Below are 24,766 nucleotides of genomic sequence, written 5' to 3'. Positions count from 1 at the left end.
AGACTGCTCTTCACATCTGATAGCACTGCAATGTCAGCCAGAAATCCTGGATAACATTTAAATTCATACACATTTTTCTATATTAAAATATTATTACATCCCTTTCCATTTCTCTAATTTGATGTTGGTGATTTTTTTTTTTTGTATTCTGTTACAGAACTAAGTGTTCCAAGAATCAACATCTTGTGGATGCAGAACCTTTAAACCGAAGGCCCAGTTCTGTTGACACCGAAATTGTTTCAGGGTGTTTGTGTGTTTGTGTGTGTTACTGGAAATCGCTGACTGCTCAGATGGATCGTCTGGAATTACAGAAAGTCAACCCAGAACTTGATGAGGAGAGCAACAGTGGAGAAAGCACTGAAGACAATGATGCAGATATGGCTGATCCAGATAAAGCTACTATTAGCAGGTGGGAAGCAATGTAGTTGCAGAAAGTACAAGACCAAAACATGTTAGAAAAGTAATAGAATTTCACTGGAGGAAGTCAGATGATTAAATAATGGATATTGATGAAAATGAAAATGCCTATTTCTACTTTCCCTGTAAAAGGCAGCACCTGTATTTCTAGAAAGGAATTTTTCCCACCTATATATAAAAAGAAATATGCAGATTTGCTGCACAGTTTAACACTTATTCTTAGTGTATTGCACATTCTTTAATTTATTATAAATGTTTTCTCTGAGGATTCTCATTATTACTCTCAAACTGATCACATATATAAGTTAATATTTGAAGTCACAGGAACCAGTGCTCATTTTCAAATGACTGTCTTGCCTTGAAACCTGTTTAATAATTTGGACAGTACATTTGATTTTAAACAATTAAGCATTCTACTGCTGGAACTGTGTAATACAGGTAGTTTACAGGAAAAGTAGAAACAAGCATTTTCATTTTCATCAATATCCATTATTTAATTATTTACAACCATTCATTTAGCAACTGTTTAAAGTTAATCTGCACTGAAAAAAGTGACTTATGACTATTTACATTATTTACAACCATTCATTTAGCAATTGTTTAAAGTTAATCTGCACTGAAAAAAGTGACTTATGACCAATCCTCACTCTTATCACTGTTGCAGCATCCTCATGGTCAGGTCATCAAAATCTGGGCATTTGGCAACTGGCATGTATTTAGAATGGCTCGGCATCCTGAAGTCATGTAATCACCATTTCCAAAAAGCAGTAAATAAGTAAAGCATGTCAGGCACAAAGGATCGGGATTATACATCAAGCTGCAGTACAGATTTAGTCAAGCTTTCACACTAGAATCTGGTCAATTAATGGCCAGCACTAAATCTGCACTAAATAGCACTTATAGCAATAGCACTTAGACTTATATACCACTTCACAGTGCTTTTTGCAGCCGTCTCTAAGTGTTTATAGAGTCAGCATATTGCCCCCAACAATTTGGGTCCTCATTTTACCCATCTCGGAAGGAGTCAACCTTGAGCCTGGTGAGGCTCGAACTGCTAAATTGCTGGCAGCTGGTAGTCAGTAGAAGTAGCCTACAGTACTGTACTCTAACCACTGCACCACCGTAGCTCTATAAGGGTCAAAGGAATTCAAGGGGCTGGACTTGAATCATTTATGACAATCTAAAAACTAAGCTGGTGACATATTTAACTCTACCCCTTCACCTTTGCCTGCTCTTCTCCTGTAAAGCCAGATCTGCTTAATAGCTGTGAGATTCAAATAACTGTGGCAAAAAGGTTGTGAAATCAGGCACGATTTTACTTAACAATCACCTTGTTTAACAATAAAAATTTGTGATCATAGGTCAATTACATGAATTGCCTCCTTTTCCCAGTAGCTAATCTGTTTTTTTGTTACAATTTATATTGTCCCCTTTACTGAGTCTTAAGACTAACAGCCTTAGTAATCAAAATGATTGATCTGGCACCAAGAAAGTTACATCTGTGCTGGCTGTTTATTTTATTTCTATCATGTTTCCATGTTATTTTATGTTGTTTAAAGTTGGCCAGAGCAATATAAAATTACTTAATTTCATTTTATTTTCATTAAAAATCTTATGCTTCATTTTTCTCCCTTTCAGTCACTTGGTTGGTGATGATGCAGAAAGCCAGAAGTTTCTTGCTAACGGCTTCCTGGCTAAAAAGAAAATTGAAAGTTATACAGATGAATATGTAAGTATGTTAGCAACAGTTATGTTGAAGGCCTGTCCCTGGAGAAGTGGTGCAATTAATACATCTTCATTGTGATTTTTTTTTCCTCAACAGCATCCAGGAAATATTTCATTTGGTATTTCGGCATTTAATTTAAGCAACGCCATCATGGGCAGTGGTATCTTAGGGTTATCCTATGCCATGGCCAACACTGGAATTGTCCTTTTTATGTAAGTAGTAAGTTATGGTTTTTTAAAAAAAAATGTGAGGAAAATTAGGAGTATCTGATTTGGTGCCATAAGGTCCTTTAGTCAATACATTCTATTGCTAGTCTAGTCATAGGATAAAAGACTCACCCCTTATGTCTATGGAGTTTCAGGTCATGGTGGTTTCAAAGATGTTTTTTCAAGAGTCAATTGGACTTTCTGGTTTTTCTTTGAAGACGTTTCGTTTCTCATCCAAGAAATTTCTTCAGGTCTGACAGGATGGTGGGAATGGAAGGATTTATATCAGGGGTGGGCTTCAAAAATGTGACTAGGCCATGGTGAGCATGGCCTAGTCAGCCTGTTGCACTATGGTGGGGGAGCATTTTTTTCCCCTCCCTGGGCTCCTGAGGCTTTCCTCGAGCCTCTGGGAGGGTGAAAATGGCCTCCCCGGGCTCCGGAGGCGCTCTCTGGAATCCAGAAACGGGCCCATTTCCAGCCTTCCTGAACTTCCAGGAGGCCTGTTTTTCACCCTCCCCAAGCCTCTGTGTGCACCCTGCACTTACCTGCATCCAAAATGGGCCACATGGGGACTCCTGGGAGGGGTGGGGTGGGCAGGGCGGGGCCAGTCAGGAGTGAAATTTGGGGTTCTCCGAACGGCACAAAATCTTAGCCAGGGGCTCTCCCAAACCTCTGTGAACCCCCAGCAGCCCACCCCTGATTTATACTCCTTGCACCCCTGATTTATACTCATTTGCATTCATTTAGAGAGTCATTGAGGTGACAGGGTCACCTGAGTGGTACAAGTGGGTTTGGAGCCTTCTTGAAGCTGTTGAAAGGACTGTGTTTGTAGATAGGAGATATATGATGTTGTATCCCTCCCCCTCTCTTGGTTGCTGAGTAGAAATCTTAACGTCTATGGAGTTTCTCAGTCAGGTCATGGTTGTCCCAAAGGTGTTTTTTCAAGAGTCAACTGGACTTTCTGTTTTGAATTTGAAGACGTTTTGGAAGCTTCATGGATGAGAAGTGAAACATCTTCAAAGAAAAAAACAAAAAGTCCAGTTGACTCTTGAAAAAGCATCTTTGGGACTCATCCCTTCTGCAATTGGTTAATACTAAAGTATTACAAATCCACTTTTAAAGGGATAGGGAGAGAATATAGACATGAAGCATTCTCATTTGATGAGAACTCTGTGTATTTTGTATACAGGAAAAATACAGAGCGCAAAAGAAGCTAACGGGAGAAACAATCCAAATAAATCCTAACCATGTTAGGAATTCCTAACCATGTTAGGAATTCTCTCACATTCTTAACATATGAGAAACAATAAGATAGTAATTTCCCATATACAAACCTGGACCTGGCAGAATTCACTTACTTGATGTTGTGGCAAACAGCATGTATAATAGTAAAATCCAGTATCATTTCAGTCTTTGAGGCAAATCCAAACAATGCCTTATATACTTAACAATCTATATCTGTTGATAGCTTTCTCTGTTTTTCTCAAATGGAAAAAAGGGAGCCAAAAGTAAGTGATTTAGAACAGATATTGATATCCTATTAATTAGATAGCTTGCACGATAATGGGGCTGCAGGAGATTTTGCTTGAACTGAATAAACTCTCAGTCTGAAACTGTAACATGTAGATAAAGATTTCTGTCCATCTAATATCTTAGTATGCCAAATGTTCTAGCAATGCTGACAGTAGTGACATACAGCTGACCTACACTATCTATACAGTGTATCCTTTGATGTACAACAGCAGATGTTTCTGAGCAAGCTTTAATTATAACTAGATCTATCAAGCAGGAGACAACTTTTAAATCGTTCAGCAAATGATTCCAAATTCTTTCAATCTAGCATCATAATGTTTAATTTGGAAATGATTGAAATAATTGGATTTGATGACTGGTCTACCAATAAATACACTCAGCACACTCAGTGTTTAAGACTAAAAAATTGATGAAACAAATGTTCAACAACAGGATAATGAAGTTTTTAAAAATAAAATATTTTTTCAATCCTTTATTTAAAATTTAAAAATAATTGTTGCTTAATCTAGACTGGATTCTAGATTGAGACAGGGTTTAGACATGAGAGGGAAAAAGGGAAGTAGATGTAGTTTATCAATGATTTTATAACAGTAAAGAATAACTTTATCCATATTTATGTTAGCTTTCTTAGTTTGGACGATCCAATTCCTCCTCCCTCATACCATCAGCAGCCTGTAAAAAAACTTAGCACAAAGTTCTTGACTTAAATCAAACAAGAATTCCCAGTTATGTCTCCACTAGACAACTATAACTTAATATCAGTTAATCAGGAATATAAGCAGGGATATGAACAAATATCCACATAGAGCCGCTACGTCCATATCAACAAATCTGATGTTTTTTCTTATAGTGTTTTCTAAAAATGATAAAAGGAGATATATCTTTATTTTTAAAAAATCCACAAATTTGATTTAAAAATGCTAAAATGTTTAACCCTAAAGTACTATATATTCTCAGGCATTGATTCATGTCTTCATCATATATCACTCTTTATTAAATAACAAATGTATTTTACATGAGCCTAAATTCAAATTAAATACTGTGTGAGTAGCTATAGCATCAAGTGAAGGACCAAACCATATATGTTTTAGAGTATATATAATTCTGTACAACATACAGTATTGTGAGATATAAGACTCCCAATAAATTTATACTCACATTTCAAAGACAAGTCTGGTGCACAATTTCAAAGTTTTATTGAAGAAAAGAAAAGTGGTTGCAAGCGTGGCCTCCAAGACCCTTCCCAAGTGGATTGAGTACAAGGAGAGCAAAATTCCATATTCAAACAATACATGCACAAAACATGCCATGCCTAAAAGACCCTCCCCACACCCCCTTATTTTCTACATTCTTAGATGAGCTAAACTATAGGCTTAAGGGTCAACATGACATTGTTTTCTGTGCCTTATCTTGTTTCATTGCTGGGCTTTACCTTGGGAAGTTGTCCCTTATCTTAATTACTTGTTGCCTAACCCCAGGCAGATCTTCCTGTTTTCCAATAGGATTATAACAATGCATCATGTACTTGTAACTGAACACATTTTAAGTTTTAGGGTGGGGGTTTTATATGTAACAGAAAGAGTAAAGAGGAAACTAATAGAAAGAGTCTAGCTTAACCATACTTAAACTACATAAAATCCTATTATAAAAGAATAATTTATAGTACTTTTCTGTCAGTAAGAAGGCAAATGCTCTTACTACAGACTGTGCTTTTAAGAACACCCATGAACCTCATTGTGACTTTACCATTGCTTCCCTCAAATGTTCTTTCTTCATTTCTAAAGCTACAATGGAACCCCTAAATTAAAGCCTCTATGTACAACTGAAAAGCCTTTATTTGCAATTGCTTTTTTTAAATTTGTATTTCCATATGTCTTTCAGAATCTTACTCTTCAGTGTAGCAGTAATGTCACTTTATTCAGTACATCTACTCTTGAAGACAGCCAAAGAAGGAGGTATGATCTACTTAATGTGGGGAGGGGGGCAATATTTTAAGTAAGCATATTCTAACTCATAGAATATCAGGCTCCCCACCCTGACATTCAATAATCACAACTATTTTTACTATACATTTTCATCAGTGCTATCATTCTACCCACAAGATCCTCAAAATGACCATGTAGTGTTGCTAGCTTCAGAGACTGACAATGAGCATTTATCAGAAACTTCTTAAATGTATCATGTCAGTGATTCTCAACCCTTTCTTCCCCATGGACCCCCTTTAAATATCTTTTGTGCCACAGATTCCCCAAGACTTAACTCAAGCCTTCATGGACTCCTATGATGATATTATAGTCCCCACAGTTTCCACGGACCATAGGTTGAGAACCACTGTATCTTGGGAATCAGATGCAGCCAAAATAATGTTCAGGTTTTATGTCCTTTCATTTCAAAATGGGGCAGGGGTCTGCATCCTGAGGATACTTTACCCAAAGTCTTCCTAAATCAGAGCCAGCATTAGCACAGTCACATTATAGTCAAGTTTTACCTTTTCCTATTTTTACTGGGAACATGTTAAGTATGTACCTATTTTAAATTAACCAGTGAGCTGTCATAAAGAGTCAAATCAAAATCAATGGATCAAATATTTTGTACTAAAATGTTCCATTTCCTGTTGGTCCTAGGCTCGCTAATATATGAAAAACTAGGTGAAAAGGCATTTGGATGGCCTGGGAAAATTGGTGCTTTTGTTTCTATCACAATGCAGAACATTGGAGGTAAGTTGGAAATACAGTTGAGAAGGTTTAAAATGAAAATGTTTTGTCCAACGATAAAAATTGGAAACAGTTGTCTACTGCTGATACCATTGTAATCTTGAGTTAGATTTAATAAAAATAAATTTCTTAATTGTATTGCCAAACATGGTATACAAGTAACATATATAATTTGAATAGCAGCTGAAAACTAATTTTAGAGTAAAGTAACACTTGATATGGAACAATTGAAAAATGACATTTAGAAATGTAAAAATGGTGCATTGTCCAAGTAGCATTTTTCTAACTGAAATTACTATTTTCTAATTTGGACTATTTATTATATTTGTATGTTGTTGCACTTGCTATAAGACATTCTGTATTTCTAGCAAATTATAGTATTCAACATGGATTGTGTGATTATAGAAAAGTATTAATGTGTGGCAAACAATTGCTAATATTTGCATATGTTTTTAAATGCCTTTGGAGATCAGTTTTTTTTAAAAAAATATGACCATTTTGATCCTACTTGTTTAGGATCCCTGTCTTATAGGTACTTTTCAGTGGTGGCAACAACATCACACAAATGTCACAATATACAGTATACTTGTTTCCCAATGTCTTTATAAGTATGTAAACACCCAACAACATTGTTACACGTCTTAGCATTGTTCGTCCTCCCCAACGTGAAATTTAGATGAATAGCATTTCTATTTCACTGAAATATTAATGAACTGAATCTTTTGTACGTCCCTTTTCAAGCATCCTATTCAACTAAAATAACCTGTTTGTCATTCACAGCAATGTCAAGCTACCTCTTTATTATTAAATATGAACTGCCAGAAGTAATCCGATCACTTTTAGGACTCGAAGAGAATTCTGGGTATGTTTTTGCTTATGCTTACTTTTATATATTTATTAAAAAACATGTACTTATGAGATTAATTAATTCATATTTTATTTCGTTAAACTAGAGAATGGTATCTGAATGGCAACTATCTTGTAATATTTGTGAGCATTGGAATTATTCTCCCCCTTTCATTACTAAAAAATTTAGGTAAGCAATTACTTATTCAAATATATAGTTTATTTTTAACTAATAATAAATTGTACTATCATTTCATTTTTCAAATAACTATACATTCACTTATTATTTTTAAAGGTTATCTTGGTTATACAAGTGGATTTTCGATTACATGTATGGTATTCTTTCTCAGTGTGGTAAGTGTTTATACCAAATGTAGAGGAAATGTGCACAATCTTTACATCAGCCTTCTCTAATTGATCTCCAGATGATATTGGAACTAGAAGTTCCAGACATCTAATTCCCACAACACTGCCAAACTATTTAGTAAGGCTGTATTATTATTATTATTCTCATCTTTCCTATTACCTATTTCCATTTCTACTTATGACTATCACTTTGTTGCAGGAGTGGAATTCAAAAAATTTTACTACTGGTTCTGTGGGCATGGCTTGGTGGCCATGTGATTGGGTGGGTGTGCTGGGTGGTCATGTGATTGGGTGGGCATGGCCAACTTGACGTCACTCACATCAAGGGGTGCCTTGCCTGGCCTCTCTTCACCTCAAAGAAATACAGTTTCCCTCTCTATTTATTTACTACTACTGAACATCCAAAATACACTACTTAATCCTATGTATATATGCCATACATATTACATAGTATAGTGTATGTATAGGCACACAAAAAGATACATTATCTACTATATATACTGTATGTGTATGGAGAGAGAGAGAGAGAGAGAGAGAGAGAGAGAGAGAGAGCGCTCTTCTAAAACTATACATATTCAACTTCACTGCGTTTGGAAAAACACACCCAGAATCCACTTTCTGCCACACATTTAACTATAACTTCTGTACATTAGAACATTGCACACGCCTTCAGATTTACTTCCCTAGCCTGCACATGACTGTTAGACCCAGGGAATGTCATGGATTGAGTAAAATGTGGTGAAACTCACTTAACAATACTCTTGCTTAGCAACCAAAATTTTGGGCTCAATTGTGGTCATAAGTGAAGGACTATCTCTGCCTTCCTCTGCATGGCAGCCTTGTCCTAGTAAACTCCTCCTTTCTGGCAATTTTCCTCTCTGTTAGAGGTACCAAAATAATCCAGATGATATAAGGTCTCCTGCTGGAGCAGGGGGTTGGACTAGATGATCTCCAATGTCCCTTCTAACCCTGCTATTCTATAATTCTGTAAGGATCTCCTGTTAGAGCAGGGGGTTGGACTAGAAGATGACCTCCAAGATCCCTTCCAGCCCTAAATTGCTGTGCTGTTTCAAAGAGACTTCTGAAGTCAGGGTTTGTGTCCTTCCTTCCTCTCCTTTTCTCTCTCTCTCCCTCCCTCCATCTCTCCATGTATCCATCTATGTATCCATCCATCTATATCTCATTCACTTTCTCCTCCCTCCCTTCCTCCCTTTCTTTCTTTCTTTCTTTCTTTCTTTCTTTCTTTCTTTCTTTCTTTCTTTCTTTCTCTTTCTTTCTTTCTTTCTTTCTTTCTTTCTTTCTTTCTTTCTTTCTTTCTTTCTTTTTCTTTCTGTCCCTTCCTTCCATCCCTCCCTCCCTCTCTTTCTTTGTCTATCCCTTTTTCTTCCTTTCTCTTCCTTTCTCTTTCTCTCTCCCTTTTTCTTTCTTTCCCTTTCCCTTTTCTCTTTCTTTTCTTTCTTTTCTCTTCCTTCTCTTTTTCTCTCTCTCTCTTTCTTTCTCTCTCTTCCGTTCCTCCTTCTCTCTCTTCCCTTCCTCCTTTCCTCTCTCCTAAAGCTAGGAGACCTACCTGAAACAAAAACTCCTTTGGATAAAATCGGCCATTTTACACACACACACACACACACACACACACACACACACACACACACACACTTCCAACCAGCTCATGTGCCTCTCCTTGTTGTTTCCTTTTAGCAGTGGGTCAGTCACCAAAGTACTTTCCAAGTGCCCGGCAGCATTGCTTGCCTCCCAGAAAACCCTGGGTGATTGACTGACTGGAGCACACGCACCATGCTGTCAGTGCACTTGGATTAGTGCTTCTTCTGCGCAAGCAAGCCTCTCTCTGGAACAGGCATGGGGAGGAGGTAGATTTGCGGGGAATTGGAAGGGTTGGTGGACAAGCGGCTTGTTTAGACCACACATTGGAATTCCCCACAGTGGAGAGAAAAGTGACAAGGGTTCTCCCTGGCCAGTCTCCCGGGGACCAGGTATGAATGGATGATTGTGCCTGGTCCCGCGTTGCCCAGAAAGGCCAGCAGGAGAGGCTTCCAGGTCCAACAAAAGGGCTGTGGGCAGGATTTCCCTCCCTTTTGGGGGGGAGATTTTTAAACAAAGGGCTGGGAACTTGCCTTTCCCACGCCACTGGCAGCTCTGGGCTATGACAGAGATATTACTTTGAATGTTCTGTTGTAAATTATTGGTGCATGCATTAAAATGGCAATAAAGAGTTGATGGGCACATCAGTGGTTCCACCTTTTTTGTAAATTTTTTCCATTTGTCACCAGATAAACTAGAGTTATTATGACATGAACCATGGCAGTATAAATAGAGACTAAGTAAGCTGTATTACACTGATTAAACCTCTTCCAATTCCATGCTTAACAAAACTAGCTAGAATTCTTTGAGGAACTTTCACTTGTGCAGCTTTTTTTTCTTTTGCAAAATTAAGCTAGGAAATCCTTTCAGAAGCAAACCTTTTCATTACCATTCTTAACCTCTCCAAACATGATCCAATATCACACTGAAATGTGGCTATTTGGTACTGAAAATCAACAGTGTGATCATTTGAAGCATTGGTTTTCCCAATCCCATTTATATCTTTTCTGTCCCCAAATATTAATACATCCCAAATTTAGCCCCTTTTCCTTCTCTAATGCCAAAATGACATTTATAATCTGAGAATATTGGGAGGTGAAGATGTGGTCCTGATCTCTCAATTACCACCTAACACTGGAATATTATGTAGCAGCAGTACTATTAGCTTGAGAAGTAACAGGGCATGATAACTCAATCTTGATTAGGTTGCAAATTTTAATGTGTTATACATATTTCAATTTTTATCAACAATAAACCAAACCAAATGTTTAAGCAAAGTATTATTTTAGTTAGTGATATCCAGGCTGGTTTTTATCTATTACATTATTTCTCAAAATTGATGTATTTCTGCAATATTAAATTGCATTAACCATTAAAAGACATACTATATAAACTTTAAAAATAAAGATCATTTCTGGCAAATATCCAATGGCTGCATTCTTCAAAACATGTTCATTGGATATTAGTGGTATGATATTCTAGCCACATAATAGCCCAAATAAAATTCTGGCACCATGTTATATATGAATGTACTTGTTTTACTTTTCTGACAATGCAACATTAAAATGTAACTTCTGAGAAAATGATAGTTGCAGTGCTTTATAATGAGATCCAGTGCTTTCTGTGATAAATTAATACATGTCTTTTCTTGTTTATATTTATAATAATTTAGGTAATCTACAAGAAATCCCAAATAGCCTGTCCTCTCCCAGTCTTGGACAATAAAATTGGCAACTGGTCCTACAATGATACTGCAGTTCCGCTACATGTAGTGGCGTTACCAAATGATTCTGCTAATTTGGAATTAAATTTGATGATGGACAGCACTAACAAACAATATTCTTCGGTTTTTGAAGAAACCAAAGTTAAGCTACATCAAAGTGGAGTAGAATATGAAGCCCATGGAGAAGACAATGATAAATGCCAAGCCAAGTATTTTGTATTTAACTCACGGGTAAGAGCCTGTTATCATTTATCCAACAGAAAATAACCTCTATAAATGTTGACCTTCTCCCTTAAAGAGTGCATTTTGCAAATTTTTAAAATGTAAAATATATTGGTCACTGCTGCAACTTTAATAGTGGCCATATCTTGTTGCATCATGGTTAGGATCTATATAATGTGGTTAGAATATACACACTAAAAGCAATGGTCCCATAACAAATATTGTCCTCATTCTCCTTCTTTCCAAATTTATATACAATATATGTTTGAGTCACTTGCTTCCAAAATAGATCTCTGGCTAGCGTCTTCTCGGTTTAACTCTGTTCATCTGTGCTTCTACCTTGCTTAAAGTTTTAACAGTACTAATTGCATCGTATCAACCCCTTACAATATTCAGGAAATTGAATTCAGGTTGCCTAGGAAAAAGCAAGCTCAGCATTAACCAGAGCTGAAATCTTTGTTTGTTTTTTTCAGACTGCCTATACAATACCAATTCTGGCCTTTGCATTTGTATGCCATCCAGAAGTATTACCTATATACAGTGAACTTAAAAAGTAAGACTATTCACAGATTTCCTCTGACTTTTTTATTTCATAAAGATTGAAATTTTTCCATAGCAAAACATTACTATTTATATTTCTGTTTCACTTTTCTTTGGTTTATTGTTAATTTCTCATTTCTTTATACGTTTTCATTTCACATTGGAACATCTGAGAATGCAATATACATTTTAAAATGGACAGTGAATTAGTACTGTGGTCACAGTTGCCATTTCGACTTTTTGACCTCCCCAAGAAGATCCCTGTTCACATTCTTAATGCAGTATCCAATATATTTTAGGTTTTGTTCAATACATTTTGTACTGTAATAGTAAACCTTACTGTTTGATTAGTATACAGGCAATCTGTGGGTTAAGATTGTGATGGTGAACCTATGCCATGTGTGCCAGAAGTGGCATGCAGAGCCATTTCTCCAGGCATACCAGCTGTCACCTATTGCTCTTCTGGGTTCCGGTCAGCTGGCCTTACCGCATGTGGGAACGCTGGAAACTATAAGAGCAGCTTCCCAGATGGTCTTCATGCACACACGCGCATTAGAAACCAGAAGATCAGGTGGCCAGCACGCATGTGCATGCTGGGGAGCTAAGCTTCCAGATTCCGGCACTCCCACGTGCACGCATTGGGGATCTGCTCTTCTGGTTTCCAGCACGCACGCATGTGCATGCTCCTGTTTCAGCACTCGGTGCTGAAAAGGTTAGCCACCACTTGCAGACAATTTGTATTGATGAACAGACTGCATATTACTAAAAATGGGTGACAGCCTTCTTCTTCCTCATGTTGACCAATCACTGAAGCTGTGCAATGTTTTCATGAACTACTGAAGCTGCACATTTTTATATACAGTATTTCACAGAAGTGAGTACACCCCTTCACATTTTGTAAATATTTAAGTAGATCTTTTCATGTGACAACACTGAGGAAATAACACTTGGCTACAATGTAAAGTAGTGGGTATACAGCTTGTATAACAGTGTAAATGTGCTGTCCCCTCAAAATAATGCAACACGCAGCCATTCTGCATAGTTTGGAGAACCCCCAAATCCCACTCCTAGCTGGCTCCATCCACCCCTCCCCTCCTAGGAATTCCAACACAGATGCAGGTAATTGCAGTGTGCATGCGGAGGCTCCCAGAAGTTCAGGAAGGCTGGAAATGGGCCTGTTTCTGGCTTCCAGAGAGCCTCCAGAGCCCGGGGAGGGCAAAAATACCCCCCACTGTGATGCAGGAGGCTGACTAGGCGACACCCACCATGGCCATGCCAGCCTAGCAACTGGGTCAAGAACCCCTTGCTAAAAATTTTGGAGCCCACCCCTACTGGTAACACTTCTGTTTTTAGATGTAGTCAAAGCTACTGTGACCATAAAACAACAGATCTTGAATGATAATAATATGATCCCACCCTCAACCATTTCAGCCAAATTTGTCAGTTATTTCTTCCTTCTGGAGAACAAACTTACATTTATCTTCTTTTTCAGCTGGGCTTCCTAAGTAAAACTATTTTCTCAGTTGTGGCATAGGATATTATTCCTTTGCCAACAATGAAGTAAGAGTTAACTGATAATCCTTATGCTTTTTGTGTATAGAATAACTTGAAAGTATTGCATGATTTTATTCTTAATCTCAACAGCAAAATAAATTTAAATTATTATTATACTATTATACCATTAATATTTCTAATCATCCATTAACCGGAATTCTCTTGAGCCACATCCTTAAAAAGGACAAATATAATCTCCAGATATTTATTTTTAAATAAAATGAACAAATGAAATAATATACTGTAAATGACTCAGGAAGAGAGCAAAACATGGTGATGTAGGGAAATTTAAAGTTTGATATCTTAAAAATTTATTCCCCCTTCACATTATCCTTCCTAAAGTTCCTTTAGGCACGATATAAGTCTGGTATAGATTTAATAAGCAAATGAAGCCACTTACTGTACCGAATACATGAAAGCTGAAAAAAGGGTCCTTGGTATTCTTTGAGCTTGGTTGTTTTCTTGTAGATGTTTCACTATCCAAACTAGATAATATCATCAATGCTAGTACTAGGTATAGCACTGATGATGTTGCCTAGTTTGGGTAATTAAATGTCTGCAGGAAAGCAACTAAGTTCAGAGAACACCAAGGACTCCTCATTTCGACTACAAATATTCTCCTTTAATAGAGCTGAAAGAGGCACAAGGTAATCATCACTTTCTCTCTCTCTCCCTCCCTCCCTCCCAGTTTTTCTCTTATATACATACAAAGCTACATGAATAAATAAGTCTACTAGTAATTAACTGTCCATTGCTGTATTTTTCTCAGCCGATCTCGAAAACGGATGCAAAATGTTTCTAACATCTCCATCATGGGAATGCTCATCATGTACCTCCTCTCTGCCCTTTTTGGCTATCTTACTTTCTATGGTGAGTTTAAGCTGATCTGAAATGCTCAACGTATCTGTTCAGGCTTCATATTATTCAGAATCTGTTTCCTTGTAATAGCAATTTCCCTTCACTGGGTTGTTGTTGTTTAAAAAATCAGCTTTAGTTTGCTATCTATAAAATAATTGTGCACAGTAAGGAATGTTATTTTACCTGAGCAATTTAAAATATCAACTTCATATGCTAAGATCAAGGTCTATTATTGTTTGATTGTCTTCTACCATAGTTTATCTCTAAACCAGGGAACAGATAACTGAATTCTGCCCAACTGACCTAATGATGAACATATTGCAAATCAGTCTCCATGTAGGGATTTTTGCTGTTTGCTAATTCCAAACTGTTCAATGTGAAGGTGCACCAAGTAATGATGAAGTTGCTTGAGAAAACTAATAGAGAAATGTTCTTTTTTATCAGGTGAAGTAGAAGATGAGTTGCTTCATACATATAGGAAGGTTTACACCTTTGACACTCTGCTCTTGATGGTTCGTCTTGCAGTTCTTGTGGCTGTGACTCTCACTGTACCAATTGTCCTTTTCCCAGTAAGTCGTTTTAAGCAAATTTTAAGCAGCCCATCCATGATTGTGCTCTTTGCCCTCCTCTTGTAATCCACTCCAAGAAATTCAAGTGTAAAAGAGGTCCATTTTTTAATTTTTAATGACAATGTGACATGACATTAAAAATCTTACAGATTACAGACAAAAATCTAGAAAGGTAAATTACTTCAGGAATTATATTAATGATCTTGATATATTTAAGAAATTGCTCCAATCACCAGAGAACTCAAGATTCATAGTTCCAGTTTAATGTGGTAGCCAGCTATGGCCTCTTCCAAGATACTCCATTCTGAAAAATGCACATATACTAAGTATTTTGTGACCATAAGCACATTATCTTCTCTTACATGGGGAAATTCTTCCATTGTTGTGTTTTTCCCCTAAAATCCTGTTTAGGGAAATATATTTTGTTATTTATCTATGGGTGATACTATGTTGACTAAACTAAGGTCAGCCTTGAGTCTTAAATACTGTTTATAAAAGAAATGCTTGTGGAAAAATTTATAACCTAAAGGAAGAGTCTCCATGATACTAAGATCAGTGAGAAAATAGCTACTGATTGTTTTTACAAACTCCATGCTGATGCTATTTTTTCATGTTTGGTATCTGCACTTAAAACTCCCCCCTCCCCTTTAACAAGTCAAGTGATTTCTCTGTAATGTTGACCACTGGAGCGGCTATTAACCTTTTACCTAGTAATTATCCCTGCATCTTCATAGCAGCTACAGAAATGCTGTCTAGGCTTGAGATATTTGCAGAGTAGGCCAAACAGAATCATATATCCACATTTATTTTTCCAGGTGTCTCTTGTAGATGGAATGATAGAGTGAAATTATGTTTAATAGACATGTAGAAGAAGCAAAAGTCCTTCTTTAGTAAAACCTACAATAAATTCTATAAAATTGATTCCTGCAACTACAATATAAAGTGAATATACTGAGATACTTATGAAGATATTTTCTTTATGGATTTCACTGGAAACCATGCTGACATCCTTTTCCAAGTCAGGTTTCATTTAATAAGTAGAACTAATAAGTATAACTTATTTTTGATATCTTCATATTAGTTTTAACATTAGATATTGCATCAAAGTACATTTTTTATTTATAAAACCTCGGGATAAAAGGGCATGTTTACAAAAATGTGAAAAGGGGGAAAGGTAAACCATTTCTTGCTACAAGATATTTAAAGGGCATAATAAAACTAAAATGTGCTGATTTTTTTTATAGATTCGTACATCTCTTACCACGCTCTTGTTCCCCAGAAGACCTTTCAGTTGGATAAGACACTTCCTCATTGCTGTTGTTATTCTCATATTTAATAATATTTTAGTCATCTTTGTCCCTACTATTAAAGACATATTTGGATTCATAGGTATGAATGCTTTCTCTTGCTGTCATTGTTTTAAATAAAGAATATTAACATAGCAACATGTTCATTTTTGGCAAAACTCCTTTCACTAACCTGGTATTTGGATAAGCTAGATCTATAATCCCTGCCAAATTATTGTGGACTCTGAGACAATGGTGGTATGTATGCTACCATTCAGATTGGTTCAGCCAAACTGGTAGTAAAAAAAGCCTCCGACAATCTGCTGAGAGGAGGGGAAAAAAGCCAGCTGAGAGGAGAAAGAAGAGAAAAGTGCAGGAGCAGCCCTCCCACCTGCCCTTGTGCTTTTCTCTTCTTTCTCCTCTCAGCTGATTGGCACTGCAGGCCCCAATTGGTGTGGGAAAAGCCGCACGTGCGCGCTAGGTGCACGTGCATGCACGCAATCACCAAACCGTTGGTGAAACAGGCAGGATCCCACTGCTGCTCTAAGAAGTTGTTTTACCAATAGAAGGGAATATTTGTAGCTTGGGGTTGAACTGAGGGGTCATTGTTGCTGTTGGAGCTTGGTTGTTTTCTTGCAAAATTATTTCCACAATTGATCGGGTTTTTGGATAATAATGGAATAATTTTGGAGGAGGAATAAGTAGACTCCTAGTGTGTTCTAGATTATAAGACTAGAAGACTGACTTTTTAAAATATATTATCAGAGCCTTTCTTCTTTTTTAGAATATCATTTGTAAAGTTTAAAAGAGTTTATTCTTGTATTTTAATTCCTCATTGTGTTTTGGCTTTGGTATTTATAGGCATTGTTATTTTCCTGTCACTATAATCTACTTTGGAAAATATTTGTTGAAAAGCAAACTACAATTTTGAACAAATAAATAGCAATTTACAAGAAAACATGCAATTCTAAAATTTTCTGCATTGTAGAAATATTTCTAATAGAAAAATAGACCCATAGATACAGTGGTAGGATTCAGCCAGTTTGTGCCGGTTCCGCCGAACCTGTTGTTAATTTTTTGTGTAGTTCAGTGCACCAGTTCCCACCACTGGCTGGCCACGCCATGCCATGCCATGCCACGCCCACAGGGGTTGCCATTCAGAGTGGGGAGGCTGCAGGGGCATGACTGGGAGTTGTGCTGATCAGCTGGGAGGCGGCAATAGACCAGTGGCGCTGAGCAGCTGGAAGGCTGATCAGTCAGTTCAGTCAGACCTTACAACTTCGTGAGATCTTTTTTCCCCAAAGAAGTTGGAGGGTCTGACTGAACTTTTTTAAAACTGGTAGTCACATGGTCTTCTTTTGTTACACTGCATGCAGGAGAATGGAGTTAGATTAGGGAGGGAATGGTGGTTGCTCTGGGATGGGGTGGAAGTGAGGATTTTGCATTATGATAAGTCTGGAATGGGGTGGAAGTGAGAATTTTGCATTATCTTTGCTCTGGGATGGGGTGGAAGTAAGGAATTTGCATTATGATTGCTTATAAGTAAGTAAGAACCAGTAAAAGAGGAATGGAAAAATCCCTCTCTGTAGATCAGCATTTTTCAGTCTTGGCAAGTTTAAGGTGGACAAACTACATGCTGCCTGGGGAAATCTGGAATTGAAGTCCATGCACCTTAAAATTGCCAAAATTGAGAAGCATGGGTCTACACTACAGCTTATGATTTTCCATTCCTTTTTTATTTAGAGTTTGGTGCAATTAAATAAATCAGTTGTGGTTTCCTTAACAAATAGTGATTAAAGCAATATGAAACATTACTGGACTTTTTGTGAGAAACTGAAATTAAAAGTTGATATGGGCTTTGATGATTAGATATGGGATTATGGAAATAATGTAAACAAATGTTAATCTTAGAGTAAGAGTTTGATATATATATTTTACTTATATCTGTACCAAAGAAAATTAGAAAGTTCTTTTTTGGTTTTCCTTCTTTTCCTCTTTCTTACACTTTCATTCTTTTTCTTTTCTGAGCCTTTTCTTTTTTTCAAATCTGTTTTTTATTTGTTTATCCCTTAGCTTTGTATTTTTTTTATGTATGAAGGTTCAAATACTCATCCATTATAATTCTACATTCCTTATTTACAGAAATCATATCAACATTTAGAATGAAATCTACTGGGAGACATCTCATATAAGGCAGGCTCTGAGTCCCTCTAACCAAAAAGTATTTATCGATAGAAGAGAATACTTGTAGCTCAGTGTTGAACTGTGGGGTCCTTGGTCCTCTCTGAGCTTGATGGTTTTCTTGCAGATGTTTCATTACCAAACTAGATAATATCATCAGTCCTAGAAGGGAGTGAAGTTTGCTCTTATTTTCATATACTAGTGGCTTACCCTGTCAGTGTTGATCAGTTGCTTCATAAATGGTATTTGATTGGTGCCAGGTCTCTACAGCCTCAGGCACAGAAGGGCTACTCTGCACCCTTCCCTCAAATGTTTTTAAAATACATAGTTTCCCAGCATTCCTTTAGGAACCTCCAACATGCAAACTGGTTACTCATCCTAAAATGAATCCTTTTAACCTGTAGCTTCAAAATTTGCTGTTCGCTGGGAAGATGTGTAGCTAAAAGTCAGTCTACATTTAGTGTACATATGGCAATATTTCTTCATAACCAAACAAAAGTGTATTTTCTGTGCTTGCTGGATCTGGATGTGTCAAAGCAAAGCCCACATTTTATAATTAACCCCCATGCCCCATTTTGACTGGCAGAGTGCTACAGGAGGCTGACTGCTGTCACGCCCCTTGGTCACATCTACCCAGTCATGCCACCCAGCCATGCCCACCCAGCTATGCCAACCCAGCCGGTCATTCGGGCAGAGAACTGGTTGTTAAATAATTTGAATCCCACCACTGCATAGATACATTAATAGAAATGTCAGGTATTGTAATAGAAGATTCTCATTGTCTATTTGTAACTTCTGGCAATATAATTTACTGGATACCTGATAATATATTAAAAATGCATATTCAGATAACAGTAATTTTAGTTTGGTTCAGTCAGATTGGAGCAACTATAATATTGAAAATTCAAATTTAGAATTAGGTCTATTGGGCTATAAGTGACCAGTTGTTTCTTACCCAGCATTTGAGAAGAAATGTTCAAGGGATTTAATTTAAGTGAAATAGAGGAAGGTTGGATGCAAAGTGTTACAGAGCTGGGAATGTTAGAATCTCCAAAATTGGAGCAGTCATCTTGTCAGACTTCAGCCCAGAGGTTAGCAAGGTATAAATCTCACCTCTCCAAATAATGAACCATCTGAGAATAGCCTTTCTTGGCAGGAAACATTCAGATAGATCAGATAAATAAGACTTTTATTACAGATAAGAATTAAGAGACATACACACAATAATGTATCTTCTGATATTCACATAAGACAAAATGTTTAAATACTACTATGCTTTACAGCAGTGTTTCATCAACTTTAAGATGTATGGATTTCACTCCCAAATTCCTCAGCCATCACTAAAGTTGCTGAGATTGAAAAACACTGTTGCAAATGTTAAAGTCTTGGATTTTTGAATTAATGGAAAATTGAAGGTCACTCTGACCTTCTCTCTGTTCTGGGCCCATAACCTGTCAGAGCATTTGCAACGTGACTGCTATTGTGTGACAACCCAGAAGCAAAACACAGCACACAGAGGCTTTGACTATTTAACACAAGGATAGAGTATATGCCCTCTAATGGCTGCCTTATATAAACGCCTCTTAAAGTGGTAAAACTTCTGTGGACCCCTTCTTAGTCTAAAACTGGCAATACCAATGCTAATTCATCTTAATTACATTGTCTTACATTGCATTAGCCTTACATTGCATCAGCTTTACAGCTGGTCAGCTCTTAAATCTCAATACCTTAATATTCCCCCCATTTAAAGCTGAGCAGCTGATAAACCAAAGTCTTTAACATAGTCCTTATACTTTTCCACAGATACAGGCTTTGTTAACATATCAGCTTACAAATACTGATACATCTTATACATATACATTTGCATCCTTTAACAAACATACATACCAGGTTAATTCCAATTACAGTGTCAGCAAACAATATTACAAACCATGTGCAACAAACCATGCTTTATACTGCAGTTCATTATTGTGTAATAAAACATCTGTGTAACACCATTTGCACCCTACTGCCTTTTTCCTTTCTGGCAATGACATTATCTCCTGGCAACTTTGGGGTTCAAACCTGACACTGTATGTTCTAACCTCACTTGCAGTGAACTGTTCTGGAGGTATACCTTTATTACTTCTCATAGATCTCCTTGGTATTATATGTCCCTGCATTACTGTTTCAGATCTCTTCAATATATATATATATATATATATATATATATATATATATATATATATATATATATATATATATATATATATATATATATATATATATATATATATATATATATATATATATATATATATATATATATATATATATTTCTGTGTTTTCGCTTTTATCACAGTCTATCCTCTTCTAAATCTATATCTGATCCAGTTTCATGTCTTATCTTCCCTGTTTCACCTTCCAGTAAACTAGGACTATGCATTGGCATGAACACATCATGATTAGCATGTACCTTGTTCCAATTTTTCTGCTCCACAAAACTAGCAGATTTTGAAATCATTTGCATTGCTGGTTTCAAACCAGAAAATGCTTGTGGATTGTTAGCAATATCCTGGCATGCCGCAACAACCATGAATTCCTGGTGTCTTCAGTCATTGATGCTGCCAAGGAAAATGATGCTGGAGAACCACTCCATATGTGCTGAGTAGTCCAGCGCCCTTGTCTCGCTGCTCCTCTGTTCCTCCTGTCAGGGCAATGTCTCTGGAGATGATCAGTAGAACCACACATGTAGCACCTCTTCACAAAGTTCACTGTCTCAGCTACTCTGCCACCATCCTGGAAAGATGGTGATCTGTGCTGAGTGTTCTCTCCTCCCTTTCCTTGTTTCCTCTCCAGCTGTTCCTGATCCTCCTCTAATAATCAACCAGTGGTTAAATCCTGTTCTTGTATAGACTCCAGACTTGTTACAAGAACGTCCCATGAACTGTCCAAGAAACTGAGCACCACATATACTTTGTGTGCTCAGTAAATGTCATTCCTCTTTCTTCCAACTCAAGGAATGTCCTTCTCATATTCTGCAGATGTGTGGACATACACTCCCCTGGCTTTAGCTGTGTCTTATACAGTCTCCTAGTCAGCAACACTTTACTGCATGCAGTTTCTCTCATGTGCACACTGCACAACACCTCCCAGCACTCTTTTGCAGACTGGAGACCCCTCATGAGTATCAGCTGACTGTCCTCCAAAGCCAGAATTATGCTGGCTAATGCCTTTTCATTTTTCCTCTGGTCCCCATCATCCTGAACTACCGGTGGATCAGTAACAATCATCCACAACTCCTCCCTCTGCAGGTACATCTCCATCTTCACATTCCAGAAGAGGTAGTTTGTCTCATTCAGCCAAGACACCAAGAAATCTCCTCCCATTAGGCCAACAGAGGCCATGTTGCCACTAATCATGATTTAAACCACTTACTCTGGTGCAAGCTCCCACTGGGTTTCTCTTCTCTCTAGGCTCTCCAGTCACATTAACCTTCTCTCTGTTCTGGGCCCATAACCTGTCAGAGCGTATGCAGTGTGACTGCTATTGTGAGACAACCCAGGAGCAAAATACAGCACATAGAGTCTTTGACTGTTTAATAGTGATTTATATACAAGACATACACAGAAATATATGTGGTAGGCAAATACCTGACAAACAAGCAATCTTCTTAACTCTGTATGGAAAACTCTGTATAGGACACATCTTCATTGCATCAGCCTTACGTTGCATCAACTTTACAGCTGGTCAGCTCTTAAATCTCAATACCTTAACATATTGCAATGCTACTATGCTTTGGAGAGAAATTAATAGTAATCAGCCTCTTTTTAAAAGCCCCTTAGCTTGCTTTCATTTCCTAAACAATAAGACTATGTTTCCTATTGCAGGTGCCTCTGCTGCAACAATGCTGATTTTTATTTTGCCTGCTGCCTTTTATCTTCGGATTGTCAAGAAAGAACCTTTGAGATCACCTCAAAAGATTGGAGTGAGTCATCCATATTTTTTCAATTATTGAGCTAAGTTGTAGCTCTTCCTACTAATTAATTGTTTTTGCTATACTTTCCCAATTACAGGCCCTGATTTTCCTCATTGTTGGCATAATCTTTATGTTTGGGAGCATGACTCTAATTCTCTTGGATTGGATTTACAACTCTTCACATTCCAATCAGCATTAATTTGGAAGGAAATTGTTTGTTTTTCTTTGCCATTGAAGTGGTTGAATTTCATTAGCCAAATGCAAGCAAACAAACAAAAGACTTTTGACTATAGAAGAGGACATTACTTCTAGTCAACGGCAAGATTCCAAAAACTTTGTTAATACCACTAAATGGACCTAAGGTGGATTAAATCCCACTTTGTTAAAGGATGGTTATTTATGCATTATCACCTGTGTCCAATTTTTTTGGACCAGGACAGAATAAAAATGTGAATTGTGAAGGTACCTGGATCTAATTATGTATATAGTACATATCAAGACTTACTTTGGTTTTGATAACTACTATTTCTAGAAACTAGAAAAAAGTTGTCCAAAAGTGAAGATTATATATATATATATATACACAGTACATATAATGTATGTACATAAAGAAAAATGAAAGAATTATTTTAAATCACTAACTATAACTTTAATAAGTATACTCAAAACAAGATATAAAAATAGCATCAATTTCTGAAAGTATTTCACTTACTCATCAATAAATTACATTAATTTTAGGAGTGCCCACTACAGAAAGTGAGAAAATATGATAAATTTTGTATTATGCTAACTTTTAATAATATCATTTATTACAAAAATTGACTGCTGTTGTGGGATGAAAAAGGCCCATTTTCTCTGTAGCTGTGGTTTATAGAGAGTATTCAGGCCAATGGATAGTTATAAATGACTATCAGAATTCTCCAATTTATGGAACTCAAAAGATAAATTAAATCTTAGCCAGTCAAAGCTGTTCCTACTTTTTACTGCTACCAAAGTATAGTTTTTATGACTAGTTGTCAAAAATGAGCACTAATAAATTTAAAAGTTTTTATAGTGAGATTCTCTGCTTCCTGCGGCTAATAGATTAGTCTTCAATATGATGTCAATAATTGCATAATAAGGATGTCTAATCATGACAACTGAAGTGGGCTCAGATGCAGAAAGAGGCTGGTTCTAGTGGGATTCCTATGACAAGTATATATAACATGTATCAAACTGATCCTGCACATGTAATTTTGTTTTGATCTTAATTATTTAACAAACTGGAACTTGGTTTGTAATTTGTCTTCCACAGTAGTTCAAACTGATTTAACACAATCACATAGAATGTGAAAGCACACCAGCTAGTATTTTGTATTTGTATTTGATAATATAGACAGTTCAGTATATTGTAAGCATTGATATATTTGTTCTATATAAATATGTATGTACATAATATTATTCTTTATCAAAAGTTCCTGTATGGTTTAAATCTTTGATTTTTATATATACGATAGGTTTGGGTAGTTGTTCCTTTAATATTCCCAAGCGTGATACTATATAGATGCAGCACTGTTTCAATGAACTCTAAAAGCTTCATTTCTCCAATACATTGTTAGAAATTTCTGAAAAGCCCAGAATAATACCTAAATAAAATGAAACATAAAATGTTACTACAATAAATGATAATAACATTAAAGGATGCAAAATTTATCTTTATTGATCTGTTGTACGCAGTGCTGTATTATTTTGAACTACATAAACTCAACCTGCAATTCAATTTCAGGGTTCAGAGTAAAAGAATTGAATGGGCTGGTCACATAGCAAGTGGAACTGATGGCAGGTGGACAAAGGCAGTCATAGAATGGATCCCACTTGATAAAAAGAGAAGAGACCTAAAACAAGATAGGAGATCATGATCTCCTAAATTAAAATTCTGCTGAATTTTGCTTTCCAGAAATTTAAGTATGTTTGTGCCTCCTCCACTGAAAGCAATGATGTATAAAATACATGATTATGGGTTATTTGTATTTTATTAGAAGGACTATTTTAAAAAAAAGATACAATGTTGAATTTTCTAATATTCTGAAACCAATATCTTTAAATGTGCATATTGGATCATTACTATTGAATACAATTTTTAGCACTGGGAAATCCAGAAATAAAGAGTTTACCAATTTCTGATAAAGCTAGAATTTTATTGCAAGGCATATAACTATAAAAATTTTCTCCATATATTTTATTCAAGAATGAAGACGCCAAAAGAGCAGTTTCATAACAGGGCACATTAATAGGAGGGCACATTGGCATTTTTCCAAATGAAAGATGAACATTTTACTGGATGATGATGATGATTGTTGCTGTTGTTATTATTATTATTATTATTTCATCAAAGGAATGGACAACAGTCCACTTTATTGGCTTCATGGGATGAGAATTTGTAGAAAAGTTTAATACAATTGTGACCAAACCAATCAAGAGAAAATGGAGCA

General features: G+C 36.6%; 1 protein-coding gene across 5 annotated transcripts in view; it reads left to right on the top strand.

Annotated features, from left to right (window-relative positions):
- SLC38A4 (solute carrier family 38 member 4) overlaps positions 1 to 23,993 on the top strand; it is a 54,171-nt gene extending 30,178 nt beyond the window's left edge. For all 5 annotated transcript variants that reach the window (XM_087967926.1, XM_087967927.1, XM_026667836.2 and 2 more), the window contains exons 2-16: positions 158 to 409; positions 2,056 to 2,146; positions 2,240 to 2,355; positions 5,764 to 5,837; positions 6,507 to 6,599; positions 7,377 to 7,458; positions 7,550 to 7,632; positions 7,738 to 7,796; positions 11,077 to 11,358; positions 11,823 to 11,902; positions 14,213 to 14,313; positions 14,746 to 14,870; positions 16,115 to 16,259; positions 22,207 to 22,304; positions 22,393 to 23,993. In XM_087967926.1, the coding sequence (XP_087824052.1) occupies positions 291 to 409; positions 2,056 to 2,146; positions 2,240 to 2,355; positions 5,764 to 5,837; positions 6,507 to 6,599; positions 7,377 to 7,458; positions 7,550 to 7,632; positions 7,738 to 7,796; positions 11,077 to 11,358; positions 11,823 to 11,902; positions 14,213 to 14,313; positions 14,746 to 14,870; positions 16,115 to 16,259; positions 22,207 to 22,304; positions 22,393 to 22,494 (1,650 nt within the window). In that variant the 5' untranslated portion in view covers positions 158 to 290 and the 3' untranslated portion in view covers positions 22,495 to 23,993. The remainder of the gene's footprint in view (positions 1 to 157; positions 410 to 2,055; positions 2,147 to 2,239; positions 2,356 to 5,763; positions 5,838 to 6,506; positions 6,600 to 7,376; positions 7,459 to 7,549; positions 7,633 to 7,737; positions 7,797 to 11,076; positions 11,359 to 11,822; positions 11,903 to 14,212; positions 14,314 to 14,745; positions 14,871 to 16,114; positions 16,260 to 22,206; positions 22,305 to 22,392) is intronic.
- Positions 23,994 to 24,766: the final 773 nt, after the last annotated feature.

The sequence above is a fragment of the Notechis scutatus genome, chromosome 6 (genome assembly GCF_049901735.1).
Source record: "Notechis scutatus isolate UNSWTSFEM ecotype Mainland chromosome 6, rNotScu1.2, whole genome shotgun sequence".
NCBI lineage: Eukaryota > Metazoa > Chordata > Lepidosauria > Squamata > Elapidae > Notechis > Notechis scutatus.
The sequence above is the reverse complement of the archived record's forward strand: the minus strand, read 5'-3'. Positions and strand labels throughout refer to the sequence as shown.